The following is a 25,326-nucleotide window of genomic DNA, read 5'->3' as shown; positions in this document are numbered from 1 at the left end:
ACTCCAGTGATATAAAACGTTATTAACATCATTTAATATTATATGCGTTTTGCTTGTTATTGGATTGCCGTTTCGTTTTGCAGAGAATTAGTCATCGGCCGAGATGATTATCTGGTTCGCCGGAGAAGAGAATGTCGGCTATTCTGAAATGGGCGATTGGCGGAGTTACTGAATTGCTCCGGCTCTCTTCGTCACTGAATTGCTCCGGCTCGCTTCGTCACATTTCTCCATCGCTCGAGATGTTGATGATGTGATGGGCATTTTGACATCAGATTATGGAAATGCATACGTATTTCGTTTTGACTTCTTTATTCTGGAAACTGCTTGTTATTCAATCCATCTGATTGCGTTTTTTTAAAGATTATAACAACTGTCAAGTTAATTTTGTTCCTCGAATATGCGGAGATTCACCACCAAATTTACAGACACATAGTGGATACAATCATACAGAAGGTTTATAAGGATCAAGGGTTGTATAAGTACAGGACTTGACTTGGTTTATGTAAGCACCCAAACCTTTTATTTATAGTGATACAAGGGATACCTAACTTAAGCTTATTATTACGCACGTGGATACCTAACTTCCTCATGCATGAATTATGATGCTTTACTTTTATTATTGGCTAAGCTCATTATTAAGCTTCCCCATTGAGAAATCAAGCTCAGACCATCAGTTAGTTTTCTTTTATGCAAATTTTGCTTCTTTCTTATTATTATGATCTTTTTTGGCTGAAATAAGTACTTCAAACCAGCTCTAGGGGTTTGATGTAGACAAGGATAAAGGGATTTGCACCCTTCACCTTCCTAAGAGCTGCCCAGTAAAAGAAGTTAGACGTCAAGCAAATGGCAATGTGTTAAAACAAGCTACTCTAATCCAAGCCTGAAAGGTTTCTTGCTTCTTAGAAGATTGAATCATCAGGCATCAGGCTCATCTTCTTCTTTAATCAACCCTTTCCTCCGTTTTCGCTCCAACCGATATTCTCGAGCCATCTCTTCTTCATCTTCAGCTTTTTGGATGCTTTGTCTCTGCTTTCCTGTTAACTTTCTATTTCTCGCTCTCTGTTTTCCTGATAACTTTCTCTTTCTCGACACTTTGTAAGATTCAGTAGTAGCACAAGCATCAACCACCATTTCCGAGCTTTTCTTGCCTTTCTCACTTTTCTCTTTCTGCTGTTTCTCTTTCCTTGCTTTCTCTAACTTTTGCTGTCTTTGTTTCTCCCGAGATTTGTCCCTGCGTTTATTCAAAAACAATTCGGATTTAGAGAATTGGCTACTCTTCGTCTCAGAGAGCAAATGATTCATGACAACACTACACCTAAGGAGGGACAAAGACTTCAGGCTACAGAAAAATTGTTTCCTCTGAATTTAAACCAGGTCTTTACGAGTAGAGATATGTAAAAGACATTCATTTTACCAAAATGTAACATTTTTTAGAAAACAGAGGATGGACATGAGTGTTTTAACGATTTTGGAAAAAAAAACCTACTTGAATTTGATGTCCTCAAAGTTGACGCCTTCAACGGGTGTGAAACCCTCAGTGGAAAGTCTGTGCTGTCTAACTTCAGACATTGAAGGAAGATACAAGAGGCCATACCCCATGCCTAACTTTCCGATTTCAAGCTCTCTCCATCTGTGTAGTTAGGGGAAATAAATAGAAACTTTTGAATTACAAAAGTTATAAGAGCGAGATGTATATTGGCAAACCAGAAAAAGATGACTGAGCCTCATGAAAAAACCTGAAAATGTCAAAGCATTTATGCTCCTTGTAAGCACGGACAAAGGAAACAAATGCCTTTAATCCCTTCTCCAACACTGCTCGGTCCTTCATGGCAGCTGAACGCATCTGAAGACATTGTAGCAATTACTAAACCATCTTGTGAGAGAGAGAGAGAGAGAGAGAGAGAGAGAGAGAGAGAAAGAGAGAGAGAGAGGTATGGAGGTTTTCTTACAATTGGGATGACATCGGATGCATTCTCAGAGCATTTTCTCTCCTGAAGAGGGACCTCTCTTTGGTCCATAAACTCTACATAGTCTTCTTCCTATAAACAAATGCAAGTGAATTCTTTTCAGCTATTGCTCGGCGATGTAACTATGGAGAACATCATGCACAAGGAAACATATTATTGCTCAAAGCTAAACCTTGGGCAGTAAGAAAACAATGGCCCTCCCTTGTCTTCCCAATCTTGCAGTTCTGCCGACCCTATGGATGAAATCATCTGGGTCTTTTGGGGGATCATACTGCATGAACATCACCAATTGCAACCTTTGAATCCCAAATTTTTTTGCAACAAAGACGGCAAAGCAATGGAAACAAACATTATCTAATCTACCTGAACTATGCAATCGATGCCTGGAATATCAAGTCCACGTGCAGCGATATCTGTGCACAAAAGGACACCGCTTGATGCTTCTGAGAACGAAGATAATGCCCTGTCTCTAGCATTCTGAAGTGTAAAGTATATTTCATCAGAAGCTTTCATGACAACAGGCAATGAGATGATATTGAAAATTAAAATTTATCAAGGTAGCTTACCTGCTTCATCTTCCCATGGATACGAATCAAAGACATGGACTTCAGGGTAGGAATTTGTGAAAGTACGAGTTTCCAGTAATCAACAGAAGCACGGGTCATGAAGAAACTGCAGAGATACTTGGACTATATAAGGATGCTTAATTTTATGAGTATTTTGTAAAATGTTTTAAACTTACACCATAAGCTTTTTATTTTTGTTCTCGATGAGGAGATCCACTAGTTGTGATGATTTTTTATCTGCTTCGCATTCCAAATACTGCAGAGACAGCAAACTTGCACTCGTTGCAGAAAAAAAGAAACAATACTTTGGTACAGAAGGGCTACCAAGAGAATGGTTACGAGTAGGAGAAATCTTCAAAAATCAAGTCACAGTAATGCAGGACATATAAACAGGAAAACTTACTATCACGAAGCATATACGTATTTAAATATTGACGTTACAATACCTCAAGATGCAGACCAGAAGGCGTTTTCGAGTTTGTCAATTGCTGGGAAGACTCCGACTTCGACTCAGCTCGAACTACAACTCTCACAGGGTTCCTAAGCCCAGCCTTGGCCAGCTCTTCAACGCCTTCTGTTTGTGTAGCTGAAAAGAGGCCAGTCCTCCGTTGCTTTGGCAAGCGAGATAAAATGTCATTCACCTGCTTCTGGAACTCCGTTCCCAAAAGCCTATCTGCCTCATCTAACATAAGAATCTACACACGCGGAAAGATTCATTCACCGGTTATCGAATTACAGATTTCAACCAATTTAAAGTAACAGCCTTTCTTCAAGTTGTTTAGACAACTTAACCAGTCCAGATGTAGATTTACAACATCCATCTTGAAATGTGAGACAAAAAGAAAACTTACCTCAAGATCTCGGAAATTTAGAATCTCCATCCGTTCCATTATATCTAAAAGCCTTCCAGGCGTGCCGATCAAGAGATTGCCTCCTTTCTTTTCGATAGTCTCCATGTCAGCTTCTACCTTTCCTCGGCCTCCAACAAGCAGCACAGAGTTCACATTAGGCAAAGTCGAAACAAACGGCTGTGCCACGTTATATATCTGCGTTGATAGCTCTCTTGTTGGCGATATTATCACCCCCATAACCTGTAAATTATCCTCAATAATACGCATCGAACTTAAAACGTAAAATTAAAACTCTCAGAATCGAAACACTAAACATTGAAATTGTGAACATAAAAGACCCTTTTACATCCCCGAGTAAAACATAGGAAAAGAAAGAACTTTCAGAAGATTCACACAAAATCAAAAGTCTTAAAAGAGGCATAAGCTACTCTTGATGCTCTAAAGCGATTTCAATGCCCAAAAATCCTAATTCCCAGATTAGTCGACATTTTCTGCCAATTTTTCTGACCTGATGAGACTTCGGAGGGTAGGAGGTGGATATACGGAGAATCTCTACGAGTGGGAGGAGGAAAGCAAGGGTTTTTCCAGAACCGGTGGCTGCGTCGACGGCAACATCCTTGCGGCTGCAGAGTTTAGGGATCGTCGCGGCCTGAACCGGAGTGCAGAACTCGAAACCGGACCTTTCAAGCACCTCGATGATATCGTCGGAGAGCGGAGGTTCGAGGTCGGAGAAACGCGTCTCCGTTAAAGCTTTGTTAATGTTCGACGATGAATCCATGACGGCCGCCGCACGCTTCTCGTTACTCACTCCCGCTTTTAGTTTTGAAGTGACCTTTTTATAATGGAGTGTGAAAACGAAACGTATCGATCGATTCGGTTTGGTTTTGTGTTGGATTTTGCCGACCCAAAATTAAATACTGAACCGGTTACCCGTTCGGTCGTTTTTTGTCCGGTTTCTTGAAAACCCCAATAATAAAATTGATGTCTTCTCTCTCTCGGCTCAACTAACAGCTATGTGATATTTAAGAAAACAAAAGTTACGGTTCTTAAGCTCTGTATTAAAATTTCTAGGAACATTAAGCCTTGAAGGTTTTGATTGGGAAGGAGATTGGAGTAGAAAAGTGGAAGTAGAACTAAGATGGCTTCGTCGTTGGATTTGGACATCACAAGATAAAAAAAGGAAAGGGAATCAGAGAGATTACAAAGAGAGACAGAGAAGTTTTTGCGAAAATTCAAAAGGATTGTATCTTCTAATCAGATTAAAAATCATCAGCTCCTGTAAGTTTTGCAAATTCATCTTCTTTAATTGACCCTTTCTTCAGCTTTTTCAGAAACCGATAATCTCGAGCCATTTCTTCTTCATCTTCGGCTGTTTGGATGGTTTGTCTCTGTTTTCCTGTTAACTTTCTCGACGCTTTGTTCGAATCAGTTGTAGCGGAAGCATCAACCGCCTTTTTCGAGAATTTCTTGCCTTTCTCTCTTTTCTCTTCTTGCCGTTTCTCTTTCCTTGCTTGTAAGTTTTGCTTTCTTTGTTTCTCCCGAGATTTGTCCCTGCGTTTATTCAAAAACAACTCGGATTTAGAGAAATGCTACTCATTTCGTCTCATCAGAGAACATATGATTCATGAAAACACTACACCAAAAGAGGGACAAAGACTTCAGGCTACGAAAACTTGTTTCCTCTAAATCTAAACCTCTAGTTGTATCTCTAAAGATTTGTATAACAAAAACTCACTTTATCAAATGTATCAACTTTTTAGTTTTTGTGGTGCCACAACGTAAAACTATGAGATGATGGATTTACTAGGCAACAAAACAGTCAAAAAACAGTACCCAAATGGCGAAAAGAGACGATCATATAAATGTAATGAGTGTTTTAGGGAATTTTGGTTGAAAAAACCTACTTGAATTTTATGTCCTCAAACTTGACGCCTTCAACGGGTGTGAAACCCTCACTGGAAAGTCTGTGTTGTTTAACTTCAGACATTGAAGGAAGATACAAGAGGCCATACCCCATTGCTAACTTTCCGATTTCAAGGCCTTTCCATCTGTAGAGGCAGGGAATAAATAGAAACTTTTGAATTAAAAAAGTTAAAAGAGCGAGAAAATATTTGGAAACAACAGAAAATCATTGAGCATCATGAACCTGAAAATATAAGAGCAGTGATGCTCCTTATAAGCACGGACAAAGGAAACAAATGCCTTTAATCCCTTCTCCAACACTGCCCGGTCCTTCATGGCTAGTGAACGTATCTGAATACATTGTAGCAATAACTAAACACTGTGACCAACAGAGACCGAGAAAGAGAGATGCATGTAAGTTTTCTTACAATCGGGATGACGTCAGATGCTTCCTCAGAGCATTTTCTCTCTTGACAAGAGACCCCTCTTCTGCGCATAAACTCTACATAGTCTTCTTCCTATACACATGCAAGGGAATTTTTTCAGCTTTTCTTGCTCTGCAGTGTAACTATGGAGAACATCATGCACAAGGGAACATATAAATTGCTCAAAGCCAAACCTTGGGCAGTAAAAAAACAATGGCCCTCCCTTGTCTTCCCAATCTTGCAGTTCTGCCGACCCTATGGTTGAACATATTTGGGTCTTGTGGGGGATCATACTGCATGATCATAAAAAAATTTCAACCTGTAAATCCTAAATTTTGCAACAACGATGGCATAATGATGGAAACAAACATTACTGAATCTACCTGAACTACGTAATCAATGCCTGGAATATCAAGTCCACGTGCAGCGACATCTGTGCACAAAAGGACACCGCTTGATGCTTCAGTAAACGAAGCTAATGCCTTGTCTCTTGCATTCTGATGTATTAAGTAGATTTCGTCAAAACCTTTAATAACAACAGGCAGTGAGATGATACGGAGAATTAAAATATCAAGGTAGTTTACCTGCTTCATATCCCCATGGATGGGGATTAAAGATATCGACTTCAGGGCAGGAATTTTTGAAAGTACGAGTCCCCAGTAATCAACGGAAGCACAGGTCATAAAGTATCTGCAGAGAAACTTAGACTATCTATAAGGATGCTTAAATTTATGAGTCTGTGTGGAATGTTTTAAACTTACACTATAAGCTTTTTATTTTCATTCTTGATGAGGAGATCTACTAGTTGTGATGATTTCTTATCTGCTTCGCATTCCAAATACTGAGGTGACAAGGAGAAACAAACCACTAAGAAATGCATAAAGTAGGGAATGCAAAGATAGACTATCCTCTTCAACAACTCTTGTTCTGCACATATGCAAGGCATGTGAATTGTGATACAGAAACTTGCAACCGTCACACACAAGCGAACTACAAGAGAATCATTTCACTACCGAACTTTTACAAGTTGTAGAAAAATGTAGAAAAATCTTCAAAAATAAGATTTAGTATTTAGTATCATGATAAATGATATTCAGGATACAACAGGAAAAATTACTACTTCAAAACATATGCATATATTAATATGTATACTGACAATGACATTATACCTCAAGGTGCAGACCAGAAGGTATTTTCGAGTTTGTTAACTGCTGGGATGGTTCCGACTTCGACTCAGCTCGAACTTCAACTCTCACAGGATTCCTAAGCCCAGCCTTGGCCAGCTCTTCAACGCCTTCTGTTTGTGTAGCTGAAAAGAGGCCAGTCCTCCGTTGCTTTGGCAAGCGAGATATAATGCTATTCACCTGCTTTTGGAATCCCATCTCCAAAAGCCTGTCTGCCTCATCTAAGACAAGAATCTACATATGCAAAAAATAGAAACACCTGGTTATCAAACTCAAGAATTCTTAACCAATCCAGATATAGATTAAAAAGTAAAAACATCCTTCTTGAAATATAGTCCCGGTAGAAGAAAACTACCTCAAGATTTCTGAAATCCAGAATCTCCATTCGTTCCATTATATCAGAGAGCCTTCCAGGCGTGCCAATCAAGAGATTGCCTCCTTCCTCTTCAATAGTCTTCATGTCAGCTTTCACCTCTCGGCCTCCAACAAGCAGCACAGAGTTCACATTAGGCAAAGTCGAAACAAACGGCTGTGCCACGTTATATATCTGCGTTGATAGCTCTCTTGTTGGCGATATTATCACCCCCATAACCTGTAATTTAATTCTCAATAATACGCATCGAACTTAAAACGTAAAACGCAGCTCACAATGACAAAACCAGGGATCGAAATTCTAACATAAAAGACCCTTTACTTTCGGGATAAAAACAGCCAAACAAAACATTTTCACTAACACTAAAAAAATCTTTAAAAGGTTCATAAATTCATATTTTTTACAGGGATTCCTAAACCAATAAAATTCCCATTGACGAGATTTTAATGCTTAAAAATCCTAATTTTCATCGGCATTTTCTGCTAATTCTCTGACCTGGTGAGGCTTCGGAGGGTAGGAGGTGGATCGACGGAGAATCTCTATGAGAGGGAGGAGGAAAGCTAGGGTTTTTCCAGAACCGGTGGCAGCGTCGACGGCAACATCCTTGTGGCGGCAGAGTAAAGGGATCGTCGCGGCCTGAACCGGAGTGCAGAACTCGAAACCGGACTTTTCAAGCACCTCGATGATATCTTCGGAGAGCGGAGGTTCGAGGTCGGAGAAACGCGTCCCCGTTAAAGCTTTGTTAGTGGTCGGCGATGAATCCATGACGGCCGCCGCTGCTTCTCGTCGCTCACTCCCGCTTTTAGCTTTGAAGTGACCTTTTTTATAAGAGACAGCAAAACGCCGCGTACTGTTCGATTCGGTTCGGTTTCGTATCGGATTTTGCAGGCCCGTAATTAAATACAGAACCGGTGACCAATCCGGTCGTTTTTAGTCCGGTTTCTCTCGGTCTCGGCCCATTTTTTCCAACTACGTACATATCTCTCCACACTTGAAATAAATCTTAAAAATGTTTACCCATCACTTAACTACCACTTCATTCAACACTTGAAATATATCATTTGTTCCAAATTAGTGATATATCATATAACACCAAGATTGATAAAGATATGTTGGGTTATAAGAAAATGGACGATGTTCCAATATCTATTGCGTTTGAGGTAGTACCTCTATGTTGTTGATTTTATGACGATTTATACGTTTCTTGTAATTTGAATGGTTGTAGAGAAGGAATATTTGGGGTGTTTGCAGAAGAAAACTGTAAGGTAATTATTAAAAAAAAAAACTGAAATCTATATATCTTTGACATCACTTTAGTTTTTCTCGTTGTATTCTTCAAAGGAAACTTAAATAAAAATAAATTAAAGTGATGTCAAGGATATATAATAAATAAAATAAATAAAAAAACTAGAAGACCGGCATAGGGGTTCGTTGTATCATATCCCACTAGGTGCAGAAAAACTAGCAAGTTGCAACGCGTTTCCAGCTAAATTATAATTGCATGTCCTTTTAGACTTTCTTACTTAAATCAAATTTTGAATCAAACGAATTAAAATAACCCACAAACAAAACAAATCCAAAAAAGAGCAGACCAAAAACTTAAGTTTTGAATATGATATAAACCACTAGCTTCGTTGGTTTTAATTAACTAACAAAACAAACCTGGAATAAATTAAGATAATCCCCACTTGATTAACCTAGTAGCCAATGAAACTCAAGTTGGTAATAGTTTAAGCACGTCTGCTTTTGCTTTAGGTCTAATAAATAAATTTACATAAATGCACATGCTGATCAGGTTTAAAAAATCTCTTCCCTGCTCTACAATCTTCATATACGATTGTTTCAATCTTAAAAATACAGTTCATCTACATTAGACCACATACACCTTTAATATATAAACTGTTAGAATAAAGAATATGTGTATGGAGAGACAATTGGATAAATATCAAGTTAATAATTTGAAAATTAATTTTATTGTATTTCGTTCCTGGCCTCTAAAATTTTGAACGCGGCTACATACATTACAGTTTATATAATGGATCTAGAAATTCGAAATATATAGTTTTTTAGAAACAGAGTAAATAGTTATCTGTACTATTAATCATAGCATTTTTAGAGACGAAGTAAATTGTATCTGTACTATTAATCATAGTTTTTTAGAGACAGAGTAAATTGTATCTGTACTATTAATCGTTTTAAGTTTCGACTATGTATAACACAGACACAAGGCACTTTTACATTCTAGAATCTAGTTGATTCCTAGTTCAGGATATTAGCTTTGAAATATATTTTCTATGTAAGAAAATTGTTTTGGACACAAGTACCAACAGAAATAGTATCGAATTATGTTCTATATACGAACTCATTTACATGTCACAAAAATGGTTAAAGAAACTATAAGCAAACACGAATCATTTTTCCTTTTTGTTCAAAAAAAAAAGTAAACCCGTTCGCAGATAATGATTTACAACACGTACAAATCAACAAAGGATTATTATGAATTCATATAACAGATTCACCTCAAAATGTTTTTATGTACCAACCCTCCAATTTCGATATTCCCAACATATATAAATCTCACAATGGAATTCTACACCAAAATATCTATTTAATTAAGAAAATAAAAAAGTACTCGGAAATTTTTTACCTTGTGATGATCGATCGAAACAACCAAACGGAAAATAAAAAAAGAAAGAAAGAAAGAAGAAAATAGATACATAATTTGCGTTTAAAGAAGAAAAAAAAAAAAAAAAAAAAAGAGGAGGTTATTGCCGGTTGGTGGTACTTCTAGCTAGAGACTGAAGATTGCACCGGACGATAGTATCGACGAAGCTAAGAGTCTCCTCCTCCGTATTTCCCGGCGGCACATCGACGATGTAAGACTCCACCACGACGGTCCCTTCATCGTCCGACGCGTGCAGTGTCGTCACCGATCTATAGTTCTTGAGCCGGTGGTCCCCACCAACGACGCTAAAGCTAATCACGTGACGCTCCTCGTCCAAGATCTCGAGCCTCTCGGTGCTCGAGACCGCAGGGAGTCCGGAGACGACCATGACTTCCCGGAGATCGCCGACGTGGAGCCCGTCGCCTTGGACGATACGGCACTGCCTGATGAAGTTCTTGTAAACCTTGGGGTTATCGAAACGGCGCACGAGGGCCCACACGGACTCGGGAGGCGCGTGGATCATCTGCACCACCGAGGAGCAGCACTGATCCGGACCCACGTCGTGCGTGTGGTGCATCGCCACGTGCTCAGGGACATGCATGCCGCGCGTGAGACACACACGTCGGATTAGACCATCGTGAGGCTGCACCGTGTGGAAGCCGCTCGGTGCGTCCGAGCCGTGTTGTAGCTGAACCGGTGATCTCATCTCTTTAATTTTCTCTTATCTCTTGATCTCTCTCTCCTTTTTTTCTTCTTCTTCTTTCTTCTCTCTCTCTCTCTCTCTCTCTCTCTCTCTAAGTGGAATCTCTGATTTCAGATGAGAAACTAATGGATTTGTATATATTTGGTTGATGAGCAAAGGAGAGAGCTTTTTTGATCTTGTTCGCTGTCGGTTGTCAAGTTGGTTTTGTTTGAGGAATTAAGAAAAGGATGATCATCTTTTAAATAATAAGATATGAACCTATTGTGTGTTTTTTTTTATATTTGGTATAAATATATTTGTAGATAGAGAGATAGAGATAGCTGGGGATGTGAAGGCTTTGTGTATGTGTATATAGACGCAGTTGTGTTTGTATATGTGACCATATGGATACATTGTACCATCTTATCTACCATAATTTTTTTCCTTAAGACCGCTTCCTTCATTTTCTATAAAATACCACCAAAATTTTCTACATAATTTACATTCTAGAATCTTCAAGGTCTAACTAGAGATATGATTCCAGTAAATAAATTATTTCTGGCAAAAGTGAATGCCAATTATCATTTTTTAATATATATCGTTACTTATAGTTAACATATTTCACTGTTATAATTAAAATACACTTATGATATACATGTTTTATTGAGTAACATCAACTGTAAAAGTATAGAAGTTATAAGAAATAACATGCAACAGTATCTCAGTTCACATAGCGAACAATTAAGATGATAAAACCATGTGACAGAATTTTACAATGTAATATAATATAAATTCTATATATATGTAACTAGAATAGAGAAAAAGTTGATTTCCTTGAAAAAAATAGGATTTTTACTAGCATCTTAATTAATATATTTTGAAATAGAAATCGCGATTTGAAATAGCATTTGGTTCTTCTACCGTATAATTAACTTTCAGAAGGAGTAACGCGCATGTGAAAATGTGGTGTCATTAATTGATTATTAATCACAGATTCATCATAGCCATGACCATATGGGTAACTTAAAACTACATACATGCATGAGCACACGTGCATGCACAGATGTTGATGGGTTTGGCATTTATGTATGTATAAGAATGTTGTATGTATATGTGGTATATATAAATGCGATCGATATATATAAGTATGGAGAGAGAAAGTTGGGAGGAAAATAGGAAGGTGAGACCTTATCAAAGAGCTTACGCCGGACGATGCAAGTGGATGTTGCCACTTGCAAACTTCTTTGGACTTAGTTTATTAGGTGGAAGATTATCCTTTCCTTTTTTTTCTCCATTTCTTTTATTAATTCTTGTTGCCATTTAAATATAATATTCTCATATAGTACAAAGGTTGTTGCATCGCGACTTTGTCTATGTGTGTATATTGTTTCTAAATAAATTTCGAATTATAATGACGACTTGGGTAATGTTACACTACATCAAGTTTCATAAATTGTAAGACATGCATTTACCATTTTTCCTAACCGGCGAAAATTTATTATGTGAATATTTACAACTAATTAAGTAATAATGTATATGGATCCATCTAATTTATAGATACGAAAAGCTATGATTATTGCGGGGTAGGAAGCTCTCTCTAAGGAGAAGACGAAGCTCTTTGGTGTTTTTTAACATAATTTTTGGTTACAAAGTAAAATAGTTCCCTCTCTTTTTATCCTTTGAAATTTTGAAAAGAAGTTGTCTCAGATAATAACTACAACAAACTTCACTGGCCCTTTTGGCTGTATTCTTTTACTCTTTTGCTCTTTAAATGGGAGACGCATTCTTTTTTTCTTCTTCAAAACATTAACAAACGTCTTTTTAAATGCAACTATTTATCCATATAAATTTTAAGCATATAAGCATATCCACAACATATGAATACACACAAATATAGACGACAAAAAAAAAAAAAAGAATACACACAAATATATGTGAGCCGACTTAAATACATCAATATACCTCTAAAGGCAAGTTTGGGATAATTTTAACTTTTAACGAATCACAAAACAATTTAATTTGTTACTGATTTTTGATCATTTATATAATAACTAAATAAGACATGTAAGAAGTGGATTAACCCAATCTATTATAATCTGTGCTTTTGTCAGTTCGTTCAATAAATTTTAGTAGCATAATTTTGTTTGTTTTTGGATAAGAATAACAACAAGTCACCTTATAAACCCACACAACTTGGTGATATCTAAAAATAAAACTACACAACTTGATAGGCTTTTTGAGTTGATGTGTTCGTAGCAAAAGTTTGATCAGGAGATACGCCAAAATCTTATAAATTTTCCCTTTCCAAAACTTATAGAAAACTTAATTTAGGTAGTCGAAAAAAAAAAAACTTAATTTAGGTAAATAATTGTCTAATATATATTTTCGAAAGAGTGATAAAGTGTGCACAGAGCCGTGTCTGAGATTTCTTTAATTACAAGCGAGAAAAAAAAATTAGTCTCTTAAATTTTTTTTTAATGCAGTTTAGCCCATAAATAATTGATAAAAATAAGAAAAAATGACAGATATGTACTTGGAAAGAATCTAATCCAAGAAACCTCTAACCAAATTTCATCTATTCACAAATCATTTGGACTAACTCAAATTCTGGAAAATTGGCCCTAAAAAAATATTTAACTCTTCTGGCCCTAAAATACATGCTTCATTAGTCTGTGGTCAGAGACGGCTCTCTGATATGTGCATTATGATCAACTACCATAGTATATCAATTAATTGGTAACGTATGCATTAGGCGAGGAGGAAAATATCAACCCAACCCAATTCAAGAACACCGAATTTGACAACTTTAACCACAACTTGATATAAATTTGATCTCTTCTTACGATCATGACAAAGCCAAGCTAACACAGTACAGTACTATACTTGTTGTTGTCATAACGCAAGTGTATACAAATAAATTTTATATTCATGGATCGTTGCTTCTTCGGTGAGTTAGGTGTCTCTGTATTGTGTGTCAAAAAAAAAAAGAAAAAAGGTATCTGTGTATTGTCTTTCATCATACATATTAATGAAAACTTTTCGAAAGAGAAAATTAACATTTACACCCAAAAAAAAAAAAATTTCGAGAGAGAACGGAAGAGCATCACGAAGCTCCATCATGTTAAAGTCATAAATATAGGCCCATAATGGTCCATTGACAATTTGACAAATACACTGAAGCCCATAAAGCTCCACTTGTGAACAATAATGTGTTCTTCTTGTTGTTGCATCACAGGAAAGACTATAACAGAACTAAAGAGACGCATGTTCTCTGTTATCATATCACTCTCTCGATAAATACAGTTCAATTTTCTCTGTTATTATATGATACTCAATACATTTCACTTCTATATATATCTTTTTTTTTAAAAGGGATCATCAGTCTTATGAGGTACTCTATACCACTAAAACTTCAATAGAGTCTCTCAACAGTCTTTGATCGGATTATTCAGGCAAAAAACAAAGGTTAAAAATATCCAACTGCATCCTTTGTTGTCTCACTTGGCCATATCCAAGAAACTCAGATCGAATAACTCATTACCGTCTTGTGCCTCGAGCTGAAGCGGTGGCAATCCATAATCAGAGTTAAGCCCTTGCAGTCCAATTTGCTGCTTCTCGAGTTCACATAATCCGCTGACAACATTGTTCCCCGGGTTCAAGCCTGTAAAAATGTCGCCATTTAAGTCCCCTAGAAGCTCAGCAACATCAAACATCTCTGAAGAGTCCCAGTGACCCTGAGCCAGATCGTCAGGCCAACCGTAATCTGAAACAGAGAGCGAATCCAGCGGTTGCTGCTGGCATGTGTCTGCAACGGCTTGCTCCTTGTGCTTCTCTCTCTCCTTCAGAACCGCACTCCAATACTTATGTTCATACTCACTCAACCAATCTTTATCGGTAACACCAACGTTGGCATCTGCTTTAACGTCCTTCATTATCTCTTCTACACCACCACAGGCACCATTCTCCTCCATATGATGCATCGTCCATGCATCACTGAAGAATGGTTTGGATTCGCAATCTGCGTCCTCTGTTTTCACATGAACATCCCCAGATGGCTCAATCGTGCACACCTCAGACTGACTCGATGTACTCGTGACATCAGACACAGTGGACTCAGGGAAGTTAAGACGGGCCGATGGACCGTACATGGCTTTAGCCGCCTCGTCATAAGCAGAGGCAGCTTCTTCAGCGGTCGGGAAAGTGCCAAGCCAAAGCCTACTGCCTCGATTTGGCTCTCTAATCTCAGCGACCCATTTACCCCAAATCCTCTGCCTAACTCCTCTGAAACTACATCTACCATTATCTGGTCCTCCTTTGCCTTTCATACAACCTTTCTTCGACCCTTTTGCAGGTACTTTCCGTTTCTTGGTAGAAGCTGCTTCTACAGTATCGTTGTACTCTTTCCATATCTTAAGCCTCTCAGCTACGGTAGTACCATCGCGTCTACTTCTAGACTTCCTTTTCCTCGATGTATCGAGTTGAGTTCTATTGATGTCTCCGCTGTGATCATAAACTGCCATCTTCTCACCAGAAACAACACAATCTACAATGAACACAACACTTTAATATCAGAACACGATTCCAACCGTAAGAGAGAGAGACAATATCAACGAATCTGTGACATAGACAGACAAGTTACAACTGGTTTGTATGTATGAATCAATTTGAACTAAGTTTTTCAGTTTCGTCGACTAAAATCATAATCTGATTCTCGATCTATATGATTTCATACCAATTTACTTAGAACATCTCAGTAGTAAAATTGAGGAACTGAAATCCTAAATTGAGAACATCTAAATTTCACAGCGAAGCCTAGAGGCAAAATCGAAGACAATCACCAATCAAGACTATCCCTTTTCGAGACCAAATCAAAAAGAAATGAGAGAAATCGATCATCAATTTGTCAAGAGCCCAGAAATGAACATACCTCTTGGGGACGACAACTCAAAACCCGAAGCTCCGATTGAAATCAAATCTCTTTCTGTAATCGCCTTCTTGTTCGACTGTCAGTTGTATCTTCTCGTTAAATGGACTTGCGCGTATTTTTCTTCCTTGAATTGATCTTTTTCGCGTTTTCGCTACTGATTATGTCTCTTCTCGATTTGTCAGACAGCTTGAGCAAAATATCTATTGAGGAGAAAGGTCGAGAGATATTTATAGCCTTCTCTGGATATTTCTGATATTATTATATTTATCTGCGCTAAATAGAAGTAACGTGTCATTATCTGATTCGGACGTTTGGGCTTAGACGTCTTCCCAGTTGCCCAGTGTCCCGAATCTTCTCGAACCAGCACAAACACGCTGTTGATACGGAAAAGTAAAATATTTAAACCTTTTTATAAAGGGTTATAGATAAGATCATTAAAACTGCATCCTTTTAATAATAATTTTTTTAAAATGTCTCTTTTTTTTTTCTTTTAAGTGACGACAGCTCATTGTCGTATACCTCGTTACGTGCCTCCTGCTGTTCTTTCTCGACAATTCTCGGTTTCTGACACTTTCAAAATATAAATTTTTGATACTATCGGTGCATAATACGTATAACATTGATTTCTAGATATTAGATTAGTAATTGAATATGCATAATACTCCGATTTTTTCAAGTGTTTATGGCATATGGTACATTCTTTTACAATACTTCAAAATTACTACTACATTTTAAATCGTTTTCTTAATGGCAAAAGATTATTGTTAACTTTAAAAGGAATCAACGGCAGTTACGTTCCAATCTACATAGACAGTGTTTTTAGAAAGAAAAAATAGCGGCTATCAAGAAAATAACTTTTTTTATATAAAAAAGTGCTGATTTTGTTATATCGCAGTGTCCGTTGAAAAAAGTCACTAAACATTCAATATTACCGGCAAAAAAAGAAAGACTATTGGCAAAAAAAGAAAGACTATTGGCAAAAAGGAAAAATCATTAAATAATATTTAACGATAGACGTGTCAATGGGTGAAGCTCAAACTTGGGTGGCTTAATTTCGACGAGAGCAGGAGGGTCCATAATCATATATATTTAATAAGGGTCACTATTAATAAATAATATGGTTGCAAGATGTAAGGAGTAGCATCCTTGGCCTTTGCATGTGCGTCGTGTGTCCCTTTGTTACCGTAACCACTTCATAGGCTACGCTGTCTCTTAACGCCATTGCTGATGTTAGCCTACGCAATTGCCTACGCACTTTAAGCCCATGGGCCTTTTCAATCATCATGTATTTTCAAGCTCATTTTTTTAACCCCATTTTTTTCGTTGCACATTATGCATCTTAGCTGAGCTATTAGGTCTATGAAATGGCCCATTAATATGAAATGATGTTCGGATCACTAAGCTGTGAAAATGATATCTTGATTCACCTTGTGCTCAAAATCAATATTATTTCCTTAATTTTGCGTTTCCTTAAAACGCCAACAATCATTATGATCGACATTGAACTCATACATTATCTACGCAAACGGATTATGAGATTTATCTTCCACGAATACATTTAATCCAATACAATACCAATATCTGAATATGATCTTCTATAAAGGAATCTTCCTTTCTTTTTTCTGGATCTATAATATTTCAATAAATGGTAAGTTGATAATGATCATGATGCTGAAACTAGCAAACAGGTAAATCAAGAGGAGGAGCTTCAAGAGTCTCCAATGTTCCCACACCATTATCGACCAAAAACGCCATAGCTAGACCCCACTTGATATGAACATCTAAGTGACAATGCATCAACCACACTCCTGTTTCATCACCCAAAAAAAACAAACATTACTTATTATTCTCAGCTCAAATGTTCAATAATGGATCTTAATTAACTCTGTTAATCACCTGGATTATCCGCCACGAATCTGATAACTGCCCATCCATTAACAGGAACAGCCACGGTGTTTCTAAGTGGAGGATCAACTAGGTTAAACTTAGAAGTATCTTTCTTGGGATTAAAGTTACCAAACCCTTCAGCGACAATGTAGAAGTCGTAACCGTGAAGGTGAATCGGATGATTTTCCGATGTAACAATGCTCGTGTCCTGTAAAACAACTTGAACTCTCGATCCATACTTGAGTTTATACAGTTTAGTACCCTTAACCGGCTGAAACAGAGCCCGACTAATGTTATTTCCGGTATAATCAAATTTAACCGGCGGTTTGGCCGGGAAATCCGTCGTGAAAACGCCGGGAATTCCGTTGGAGTGTGCTTGCAAGAGCGAGAAATTCGACGGTAGGACAAACGAAACGTTGTTCATTGAAGCAGTAAACCGGGTTCCGTTTAAGCCTTGGCACCTGTTTTTGGGGAAGTTCTTGGGACAATTATCGAGACCTAAACCGATGGTGAAGACCAAATTATCGTCGATTGTTTTCGGTACGACGACGTTACGGAGAGATTTGAATTTTCTGGAGAAGGACGTCACGGTGTTCGTGTCGTTGAAGGCAGGCAAAAACGGCACGATTGGTGGAGAAGTTGTTGTCGTTTTGTTGTATTGGAGAATGGCTGTTGTTGTGGTGTTATCAAACGGTGCGTTTTGGGCGCTTTGATAAGCTCTCGCTGCTATGTAATAGCGTTTTGGTGGTTGGTCGGCAGTTAGAAGTACGTCGGTGGTTTGGCCCGGACCTAACATAAGGACCGTTGTGGTGAATGGTTTGAGGTAGGACGCGTCTGCTCCAACCACGGTTAGCTTGTGGTTTGCCACCGTGAAAAATAGCGGTTGGTTTAAAGCTGCGTTGATCACTCGTAGGAGACTTGTTTCTCCTGAATTTATCGGTACTACAACAGTCTCTGCATTTTTAAAAGTTTAATGTATTTTTAAAAAATTAAAATAACTTAATTAAGATATATCATATAGTGTTTTTTTTTCACCGTTGGTTGAGCAATTATAGAGGTCACCAGGTTGTCCATTGATTGTATAAGCATCAGATATATTCGGAGCAGCTCCGGTTTGAGTCGCTTGGTTAATTACATCAACCGGATTAGCATTCCACCATTCCCCTGATTAGACAAAAAAAAATTGCTAATAAAATTCTCGAATAATTAATTCCTTTGATGGTCGATTAGATTCAAAATTTATAGATCAAGTGAGGAAAAAATCCGGTATGGTATAGTGTATACCAAGCATGAGGGCGGTTTGGTGATCTGGTTTAGGAAAAGGAAAAGAGGAACCAGGGGTTGGCTGGATGATGAGTGCACCGTAGACGGTGGCTCGGAGCCAGGAGCTGTGAGCGTGCCACCACAGTGTCCCTTCTTGGCCTTGGATAGTAAAACGGTACGTGTAGCTCTTTCCGGGTCGGATCGGACATTGGGTCACGAATTCAGGCCCATCAGCCCATCCAGTTCTCATCTGCCTTACTCCATGCCTGTTGTTTTTTTTTTTTTCATTTTTATCATATATAAAAACAAACTTAATGATTTGGTGTATCGTGACAAAAGAATATTAAATTTCCTTCTTACGTTGAAAAAAAAAGTGTTATGTAGTGCAATTGTCAGAAAAATTTGTGGTATATTGGAATCTAATAAAATTTCTCTTTTTGTGAACTACAATAATTCTCTCAAAATATAATTTATATGTAGTGTTAAGTCTATAATGTACCAATGGATGGTGATATTGTAACGGGCACGGTTAAGGACTTTGACTTCAAGAGTGTCGCCGTTGTTGACTTCGAGTGTGGGCCCCGGAAACATTCCGTTGACGGTGATGGCGTTACGGGTCTTGCACAGCCTCTTCACCGGCGTCTCTTGTATCTAAATGATGGCACACACATATATAGAGACAAATAAAATAATGATAATTTGTTGATAATCAATATGAACATGCATTTTTAAATTTTTATTTTACGTACAACGAAGTTATGATGCTGAACTTTGGCGATAATCGTTGAAGCCGAGAAAAGGAAAAAATAGAACATAAAGAAAGAGAATGTGTGAACGGTGGTCATCGTGTAAATTTTTGTGTGATTAAGGTTTTGAGAGATATGAGAGGAGGGTTTGAGTGATTTTGAAAGAGGGAAAGATCCCTTTTATAGTGAAATTACATTCGAGTTATTATCAATTTATGTGGAGTTTGGAAGAATTAGGTTCTAATTATTCAAAAGAAAATTAAAATTACCGGTCACCAACATATTTTAGTGTCTTTATCAGTTCGTTGGCTATGTTTGTTTTTGCTTCCTTTCACACTTTTCATCGAAAGTCATGGTTTAAAATTTTTAATCAACCTCAAAAGTGTATTTAGACAAAATATGTTAGTGGACATAGGATTAGATTAAACACCTAACACATCAAGATAATTCGAGTACCAAATAAATCTCCAGATGTTAGAAATAAATGATACTAGCTAATAGTATTCCTGAAGTTTGTTTTAGTTGATAGAAACGTCGACATTAAAAAGAAAACTTTAAATTATGGAAACAGTTTAAATTTTTATTAAAAAAAAACTCCGTTTTATATGGCATAATCATGCTTTGTAAACTTGATATTCCACGCCATATAGGTTTTTATACTTGACAAACTGTTTTAACATTTTTGTTTGCCCTTTCCGAAATTGAGGAGAACCTGAGACATTGAAAGGGATAAAAGACTTAGTTGAGGGGAGTAGTTCCACCCAACACTTAGCATAACTTCAACAAAGTTTAGTAGAGTTGAACTCAAGTCCTTTCATATCACGTCTAGTGTGCTTGTGTCTCAAGCTTCTTCATTCATTTCCAAGTTTCTCTGTCTTAGCAAATAAAACGATTTTTAATCATCATCACCTCATTAATAAAAAGTCTTTGGTAACCAAATAGCAACGTGAGATATATATTAATTTTTTTTATTATACAATAAGATTAGTTATTTAGTTATACCTTCATGGGCAGTCCGAACTCCAACATGGGATAGATACTTGTTGTCTTCGTGTTAGACGAATCTCAAAATGATTAACAACGTCTCATTCTTTACTAGGAAAATGATTATTTACAATATATGTAATACGTATTAGCATAAATACATGCTTCTTTTTTTTTTTTATGTTATCGAGTTAAGATTTTTAATAAGAACACCGAATCAAAACTCGGATCTCATACTGGAGTAGGAACAACATCTAAAGTAGAAATGAAAATGCAGAATCTTCTCTTTAAAATTGAAGTTTGAACTCAAATCCCATATTCAGATGTATACTGATGAAGGGGTCATATTAGTCTAATAATCTCATTATTTCTTTTGTTTGTATATTAACAAACATACATAGGTATAGAATATGCAAGTAACTAACTGCTAATAAGGAAGTGACATTTTCCCTTGGAGTAATTTAAATCTTTCATCATGCATTTTAACCAACATTCACGATAAAGTTCTTTCTTTTTGGGGTCAAATCACGATAAACTTCAATGCTACGTTATCCCTTGGTCTCGTTATTATCTCATATTTGTCAATTTCCACAGCAAAAACAAAGTCTTCACACGAAATTAGCGAAAATATATAGCTGGTGTGACAGAGACTTTTTTGGTCGGGCACTTACAATCAAATCTCTGAGGAAAAAACATTCTAACGAAGACTTCTCTTTAAGTTACCAACACTTCCCGGATTAAATAACGAGCCTCGTTTACCGAACAAAGTTGAGGTAAATCCTGACGTTAACTTCCGAATCAATTGATCAACATTACAAGTTTACAACACGAATATTCTTGTAATAAACTATGCATGGAAAAAAAGTATATAAAATATCTTCGACCTAATCAATTAATTATGCTTCACATGGTTTTTGGTTATGGTGAAAGCAAGGTTTGTTAAGACAAACACAAGTCAACTCTGATAGTGTTTGGATCCCAAACACAAGTCTCAAACCTAATAGTAATCGAGAATCGATCATCTTCTTGCACGGCTAACGCCATTGAAAGCCTAATCGATGTCACAAGAAAATTAGCAAATAGGAGTAATGCGATAGATTGCTGACTGAATTAATCATGCTCTACAATGGAGGTAACAAAATCAGAATCTTGATTCCTGGAATTAAAACCAACAAGCTCAAATCTACATTAATTCCCCTCAATTAATTCTTAGAAAAGGACAAAATAAACGATCATAGAGATTGATCAGTTTGTGTCTATAGAGAAGAATGCTTCAGAAGCAAATTGGTTTGTGTTTGTCACATGATCAAACACGAGCCGACACAGGAGCTGAGGCGGCGGCAACTGCGGCGGATGTAGCGGCTCCGCTGAGGAAAGACAATAATCCGGTGTTCGCAGGTTCCTGTTCGTCCAAGAAGAGATCCTCCGGCACTCTAAAGGCGCCGTGTAAGCATACGACTCCGAAACCGATCATCAACGCGGATGTCAATAGAGATCCGACGCTGGTTAAGAAGACGACGACGATTGTCAAGAGTACCAAAACTCCAAGCGTCTCGCGATCTGAGAACGGACGGCCGAGAATTACCAGCGGCTGATCGGACTGACGGAAAAGGTAGAGGAAGATCCACGCGCCGAAGAGGCATAAGAGAACGAGGAGGGAGAAAGGATGCGAGAGGAGCGAGAGCGCGAGCACCAGAGAGACGATCGTCACGTAATTTACTTTGAAGTAAGAGAGATTCCTCCGAATCCGAGAATACGCGTCGGTGAGAGAATCCGGCCGCGAAATCGCGCTCCGATCTACGAGCTCTAGCCACGGCCGTCGCTGCGAAAGGCTTTGGCGGATCGATGCCGAGAGGCGCGAGAGGAAAGTGCGAAACGCCGGTGTACCGAGGGTTTGCTGAGATTGGGAACCGCCAGATTGATCTGAGATCGGTAACGTTGGCGGGTTAGCCATCAACACGGCTGCGCGTGGAGAAATAGGGAACGAAGAAGGCGCGTGGGTCGAAGACGCGTTTGATTTACGGTGATTGATCGGTCTCTTCTGAAGCAACCGGTCCGTTTCCGTGTGTTAACGTAATGATCTGATGTAAACACCCACAGGAAAGACCGCACTCTGCAACGCAGCATCTCCACCGTCCACGTGGAATGAAGCGATATTTTTATTAACAAGCCCCACAAGACAAGGCCAAACATGCGTTTACTTTAGTTGCTTTAGTCAGACTTTCCGGTTTATTTGCATTAAACCGAGTTTGGAGTTCCTTGCGGTTCAACCGTTGGGATAGTTAAGCGCCAAACAGAATTGCATGTGAGACTATTGCATAATGCATAACTTACAAACGGAATTCCTCGAAAATAAAACTGATACAATTACGTCAGCTTCTTCGATTTCACGTCTGTTAAAAAATATTTTTTAAAAACTAGAACGGATCATTAGAGAAGTGATATGCAGTAGTGAACTCCCTAGTGTTTAGCAATATCCACAGCATGTTTGACTATCAGACTTCTCATTAACACAATCATCATATAAACTTCTCATTAACACAATCATCAAACCAAATTGCTATACATTTGGAAATGAAATTTTGAAGAAAAAATATAGCTAATATAGTTTGTAATAAGCAAGCAAATGAAAACAATGTCGTTAGAGTATCTGAACATGTAAACTGAAAAAATATAACTAATATAGTTTGTAATGAGCAAGCAAACGAAAACATTGTTATTCAAATCAATAATATAAAATGTTTATAAAATTATGGATCCTGTTAATCCAAGTTGTCTTACTATTTTCTCCTTACACGCATAAGAGTCTAGCACAAACTGCAGTTCTGCTTCATCTCCATTCTTAGGAACTGTTGAGTGTGTAGCTACTGTGAACTAGTTAGGATGGAAACAGTTTAGCACACGACCAACAAAATCATTGAGCTCACCGGATTTGAAGTTGGATTTGAAGTTGTATTTAAAGCACTCGAAGCTAGCAAAAGAGACATCTTTTTTTGGAGCAACATGCGAATTTTGAGACAGCAACTCTTTCGATGGAGTTCAGTATTGCATTGGAAAAAATCAAACCAAGTACTGTTGCAGCGAGTTCATCCACTAAAAGCAGTATTTGTTATTATTAGTTTTGTACTAAATTAGAACGATGATATTATTAATTTTGTATGAATTAACATTCTTTTGTTTTAATATTGTCTATGAATTTTCTATATCATTAGATACAACTCTAAATAAATAATCTAAATTTATGTGTAAATAATTTAAAAAACCAATAGAGTACTTCGAGGAATCTGAAACATGAAAAAAAAATGAAAAAAATGAAGAAAAAAAGGAAAACAGTCGAGGAATTTGGAGGAAACAGGTTATGTTTAGATGATAAAACTAAGGTAATTTTGTAATTTCCTCATAATTGTTTGACAAAGATGACCGATGCTAGATGCTAGATGCTAGATTGCTAATGGTTAAACTTCAAAACGTCCTGGTTTGCCAAAACCAACGACCATTCTGAATTACTTTAGATAGATACTTAATGGGCCTGATTAATTGCATAATACAACGGTGCTATCCAATGAGTTTACGTGGGCTTGAGAAAACAGAATTATAATTTGATTTAAGATTTACCCAACAATACTTTAGCTCCCGTCTAGGAAGGAGATTTGTCTAGGAAGGTTGAAAGGTTGCCTTTTTTGTTCATTGTTGTAATAGGAGGAGATTTGTCTAGGAAGAAGACGAAAATGGGGAAGCAGCCGGTGAAATTGAAGGCGGTAGTTTACGCGTTATCGCCGTTTCAGCAGAAGATCATGACTGGCCTCTGGAAGGATCTGCCGGAGAAGATCCACCACAAGGTCTCTGAGAATTGGATCAGCACTATTCTCCTCCTCGCTCCCGTCGTCGGAACCTATTCGTAAGCTATCTCTTTTTTTTCCCCTCTCCTTATCAATTAGTGGATGAATCGATGGATCGATCGTCTGGTGATTCTGATGCTCTTCAATCGGGATTGTCGGACGATATGGTAGTTTTGATTAGGTTGTGGTTTATCGGACATGGCAGCACAAATGGTTTTAATGCCGAATTCGAATGGATTGATGTCGAATTAGATGCTTTTAGCTTCCTTTCCAGTGGTGACATTGAACAAATACTGTAGGAGTCGAAGATGCATTTGATACAAGTAGCTAGCTTGACAACAGCATACGGTTCACTAAAGCAAGTACTCCATAGGTTCAATAATTCAAAATTTGTTGTTTCTTCTGCGTTCTGATTCTTCTGATTGTTAAACAGATCGTTGAGTTAGTAGTGTGTTGTTTTGTCGATGATATATGTGTTGAGATAATTACAGATTTGTTTTATGTGAAAAAAGTTACATGAAATTCAGATATTGCTTCAAAGTGAATTGCAAAAGTAACTTTATCTTTCGTGATTATATCTCTCATAAACATTAGCCAACGTCTTCTTCAGAAAATCAGAATTAACTTCGCTTGTTAGTGTGCATATTTTAATGTTGACATTCATGGCTTACACACTTAAATCATTGTTCTTGTTTCCAATGCTCATGTCTTAAAGCTATCTTTTTGTTGTTGCAAATGAACGCAGGTATGCTCAATACTACCAAGAACAAGAGAAGCTGGAGCACAGGTTTTGAGCATGGACATTTTCTGATTATAAAACATCCCAATTCTTTCCTCATCTTTCATTCACCAAAATGTGGTCAAGAGGACTGTTTGTTCTTAAAACACTCTGAAATAGAAGCGGAAAAGTTGCTTCCTTTGCAGTTTTGTTGAATAACCTTTTTATATTTCATGAATAACAACACCGTGAATATTTGAATATCTATGCAGTATTGACTATTTCGAATGCAAATGCTGAAGGACGATTTAGAGTTTTTATTATAAGGCATGCATACAACAGCGACA

The 25,326-nt window shown here is 37.5% G+C and overlaps 7 protein-coding genes across 8 annotated transcripts; 1 reads left to right on the top strand and 6 right to left on the bottom strand.

Moving 5' to 3' along the window:
- Window positions 1-735: 735 nt before the first annotated feature.
- On the bottom strand, window positions 736-4,162 carry LOC18018364 (DEAD-box ATP-dependent RNA helicase 18). 2 transcript variants are annotated; one of them, XM_024155903.1, is made up of 12 exons: window positions 3,893-4,162; window positions 3,385-3,624; window positions 2,980-3,228; window positions 2,710-2,789; window positions 2,534-2,639; window positions 2,331-2,444; window positions 2,140-2,238; window positions 1,950-2,039; window positions 1,737-1,843; window positions 1,487-1,630; window positions 1,091-1,231; window positions 736-1,051 (listed from the first exon to the last, which is right to left on the bottom strand). In XM_024155903.1, the coding sequence occupies exons 1-12, from the start codon at window positions 4,160-4,162 to the stop codon at window positions 916-918; spliced, it is 1,776 nt and encodes a 591-aa protein (XP_024011671.1). In that variant the 3' UTR covers window positions 736-915. The 2 variants fall into 2 exon arrangements, with proteins under 2 accessions (XP_024011671.1, XP_006399007.1); XM_006398944.2 differs by having other exon boundaries at window positions 736-1,231.
- A 290-nt stretch (window positions 4,163-4,452) lies between these two features.
- On the bottom strand, window positions 4,453-8,060 carry LOC18018363 (DEAD-box ATP-dependent RNA helicase 18). The gene is made up of 11 exons (XM_006398943.2): window positions 7,764-8,060; window positions 7,251-7,487; window positions 6,881-7,129; window positions 6,473-6,552; window positions 6,296-6,401; window positions 6,095-6,208; window positions 5,906-6,004; window positions 5,715-5,804; window positions 5,531-5,637; window positions 5,289-5,432; window positions 4,453-4,935 (listed from the first exon to the last, which is right to left on the bottom strand). Exons 1-11 carry the CDS (start codon window positions 8,031-8,033, stop codon window positions 4,644-4,646), a joined length of 1,788 nt encoding a protein of 595 aa, XP_006399006.1. The 5' UTR covers window positions 8,034-8,060; the 3' UTR covers window positions 4,453-4,643.
- Window positions 8,061-9,777: 1,717 nt separating this feature from the next.
- On the bottom strand, window positions 9,778-10,860 carry LOC18019570 (abscisic acid receptor PYL5). Its single transcript, XM_006398942.2, has one exon. It carries the CDS (start codon window positions 10,637-10,639, stop codon window positions 10,034-10,036), a length of 606 nt encoding a protein of 201 aa, XP_006399005.1. The 5' UTR covers window positions 10,640-10,860; the 3' UTR covers window positions 9,778-10,033.
- Window positions 10,861-13,913: 3,053 nt separating this feature from the next.
- LOC112086854 (dehydration-responsive element-binding protein 2A) lies at window positions 13,914-15,763 on the bottom strand. Its single transcript, XM_024156926.1, has 2 exons — window positions 15,543-15,763; window positions 13,914-15,158 (listed from the first exon to the last, which is right to left on the bottom strand). Exon 2 carries the CDS (start codon window positions 15,133-15,135, stop codon window positions 14,113-14,115), a length of 1,023 nt encoding a protein of 340 aa, XP_024012694.1. The 5' UTR covers window positions 15,136-15,158; window positions 15,543-15,763; the 3' UTR covers window positions 13,914-14,112.
- Window positions 15,764-16,981: 1,218 nt separating this feature from the next.
- Window positions 16,982-19,574, bottom strand: LOC18019568 (laccase-12). Its single transcript, XM_006398940.2, has 6 exons — window positions 19,442-19,574; window positions 19,192-19,343; window positions 18,714-18,958; window positions 18,465-18,593; window positions 17,439-18,383; window positions 16,982-17,350 (listed from the first exon to the last, which is right to left on the bottom strand). The coding sequence occupies exons 1-6, from the start codon at window positions 19,535-19,537 to the stop codon at window positions 17,220-17,222; spliced, it is 1,698 nt and encodes a 565-aa protein (XP_006399003.1). The 5' UTR covers window positions 19,538-19,574; the 3' UTR covers window positions 16,982-17,219.
- Window positions 19,575-21,511: 1,937 nt separating this feature from the next.
- On the bottom strand, window positions 21,512-22,765 carry LOC18019567 (PRA1 family protein B3). The gene is given in 2 exon segments (XM_006398939.2): window positions 21,512-22,484; window positions 22,487-22,765. Coding segments are annotated over 2 exon segments (885 nt in total). The 5' UTR covers window positions 22,616-22,765; the 3' UTR covers window positions 21,512-21,728.
- Window positions 22,766-24,052: 1,287 nt separating this feature from the next.
- LOC18019566 (cytochrome b-c1 complex subunit 8) lies at window positions 24,053-25,263 on the top strand. Its single transcript, XM_006398938.2, has 2 exons — window positions 24,053-24,320; window positions 25,007-25,263. The coding sequence occupies exons 1-2, from the start codon at window positions 24,151-24,153 to the stop codon at window positions 25,053-25,055; spliced, it is 219 nt and encodes a 72-aa protein (XP_006399001.1). The 5' UTR covers window positions 24,053-24,150; the 3' UTR covers window positions 25,056-25,263.
- Window positions 25,264-25,326: the final 63 nt, after the last annotated feature.

Source organism: Eutrema salsugineum, unplaced genomic scaffold (assembly GCF_000478725.1).
Source record: "Eutrema salsugineum unplaced genomic scaffold, Eutsalg1_0 scaffold_2, whole genome shotgun sequence".
Lineage (NCBI taxonomy): Eukaryota > Viridiplantae > Streptophyta > Magnoliopsida > Brassicales > Brassicaceae > Eutrema > Eutrema salsugineum.
Note: the sequence above shows the minus strand (reverse complement) of the source record. Positions and strands in the feature narration are given on the sequence as shown.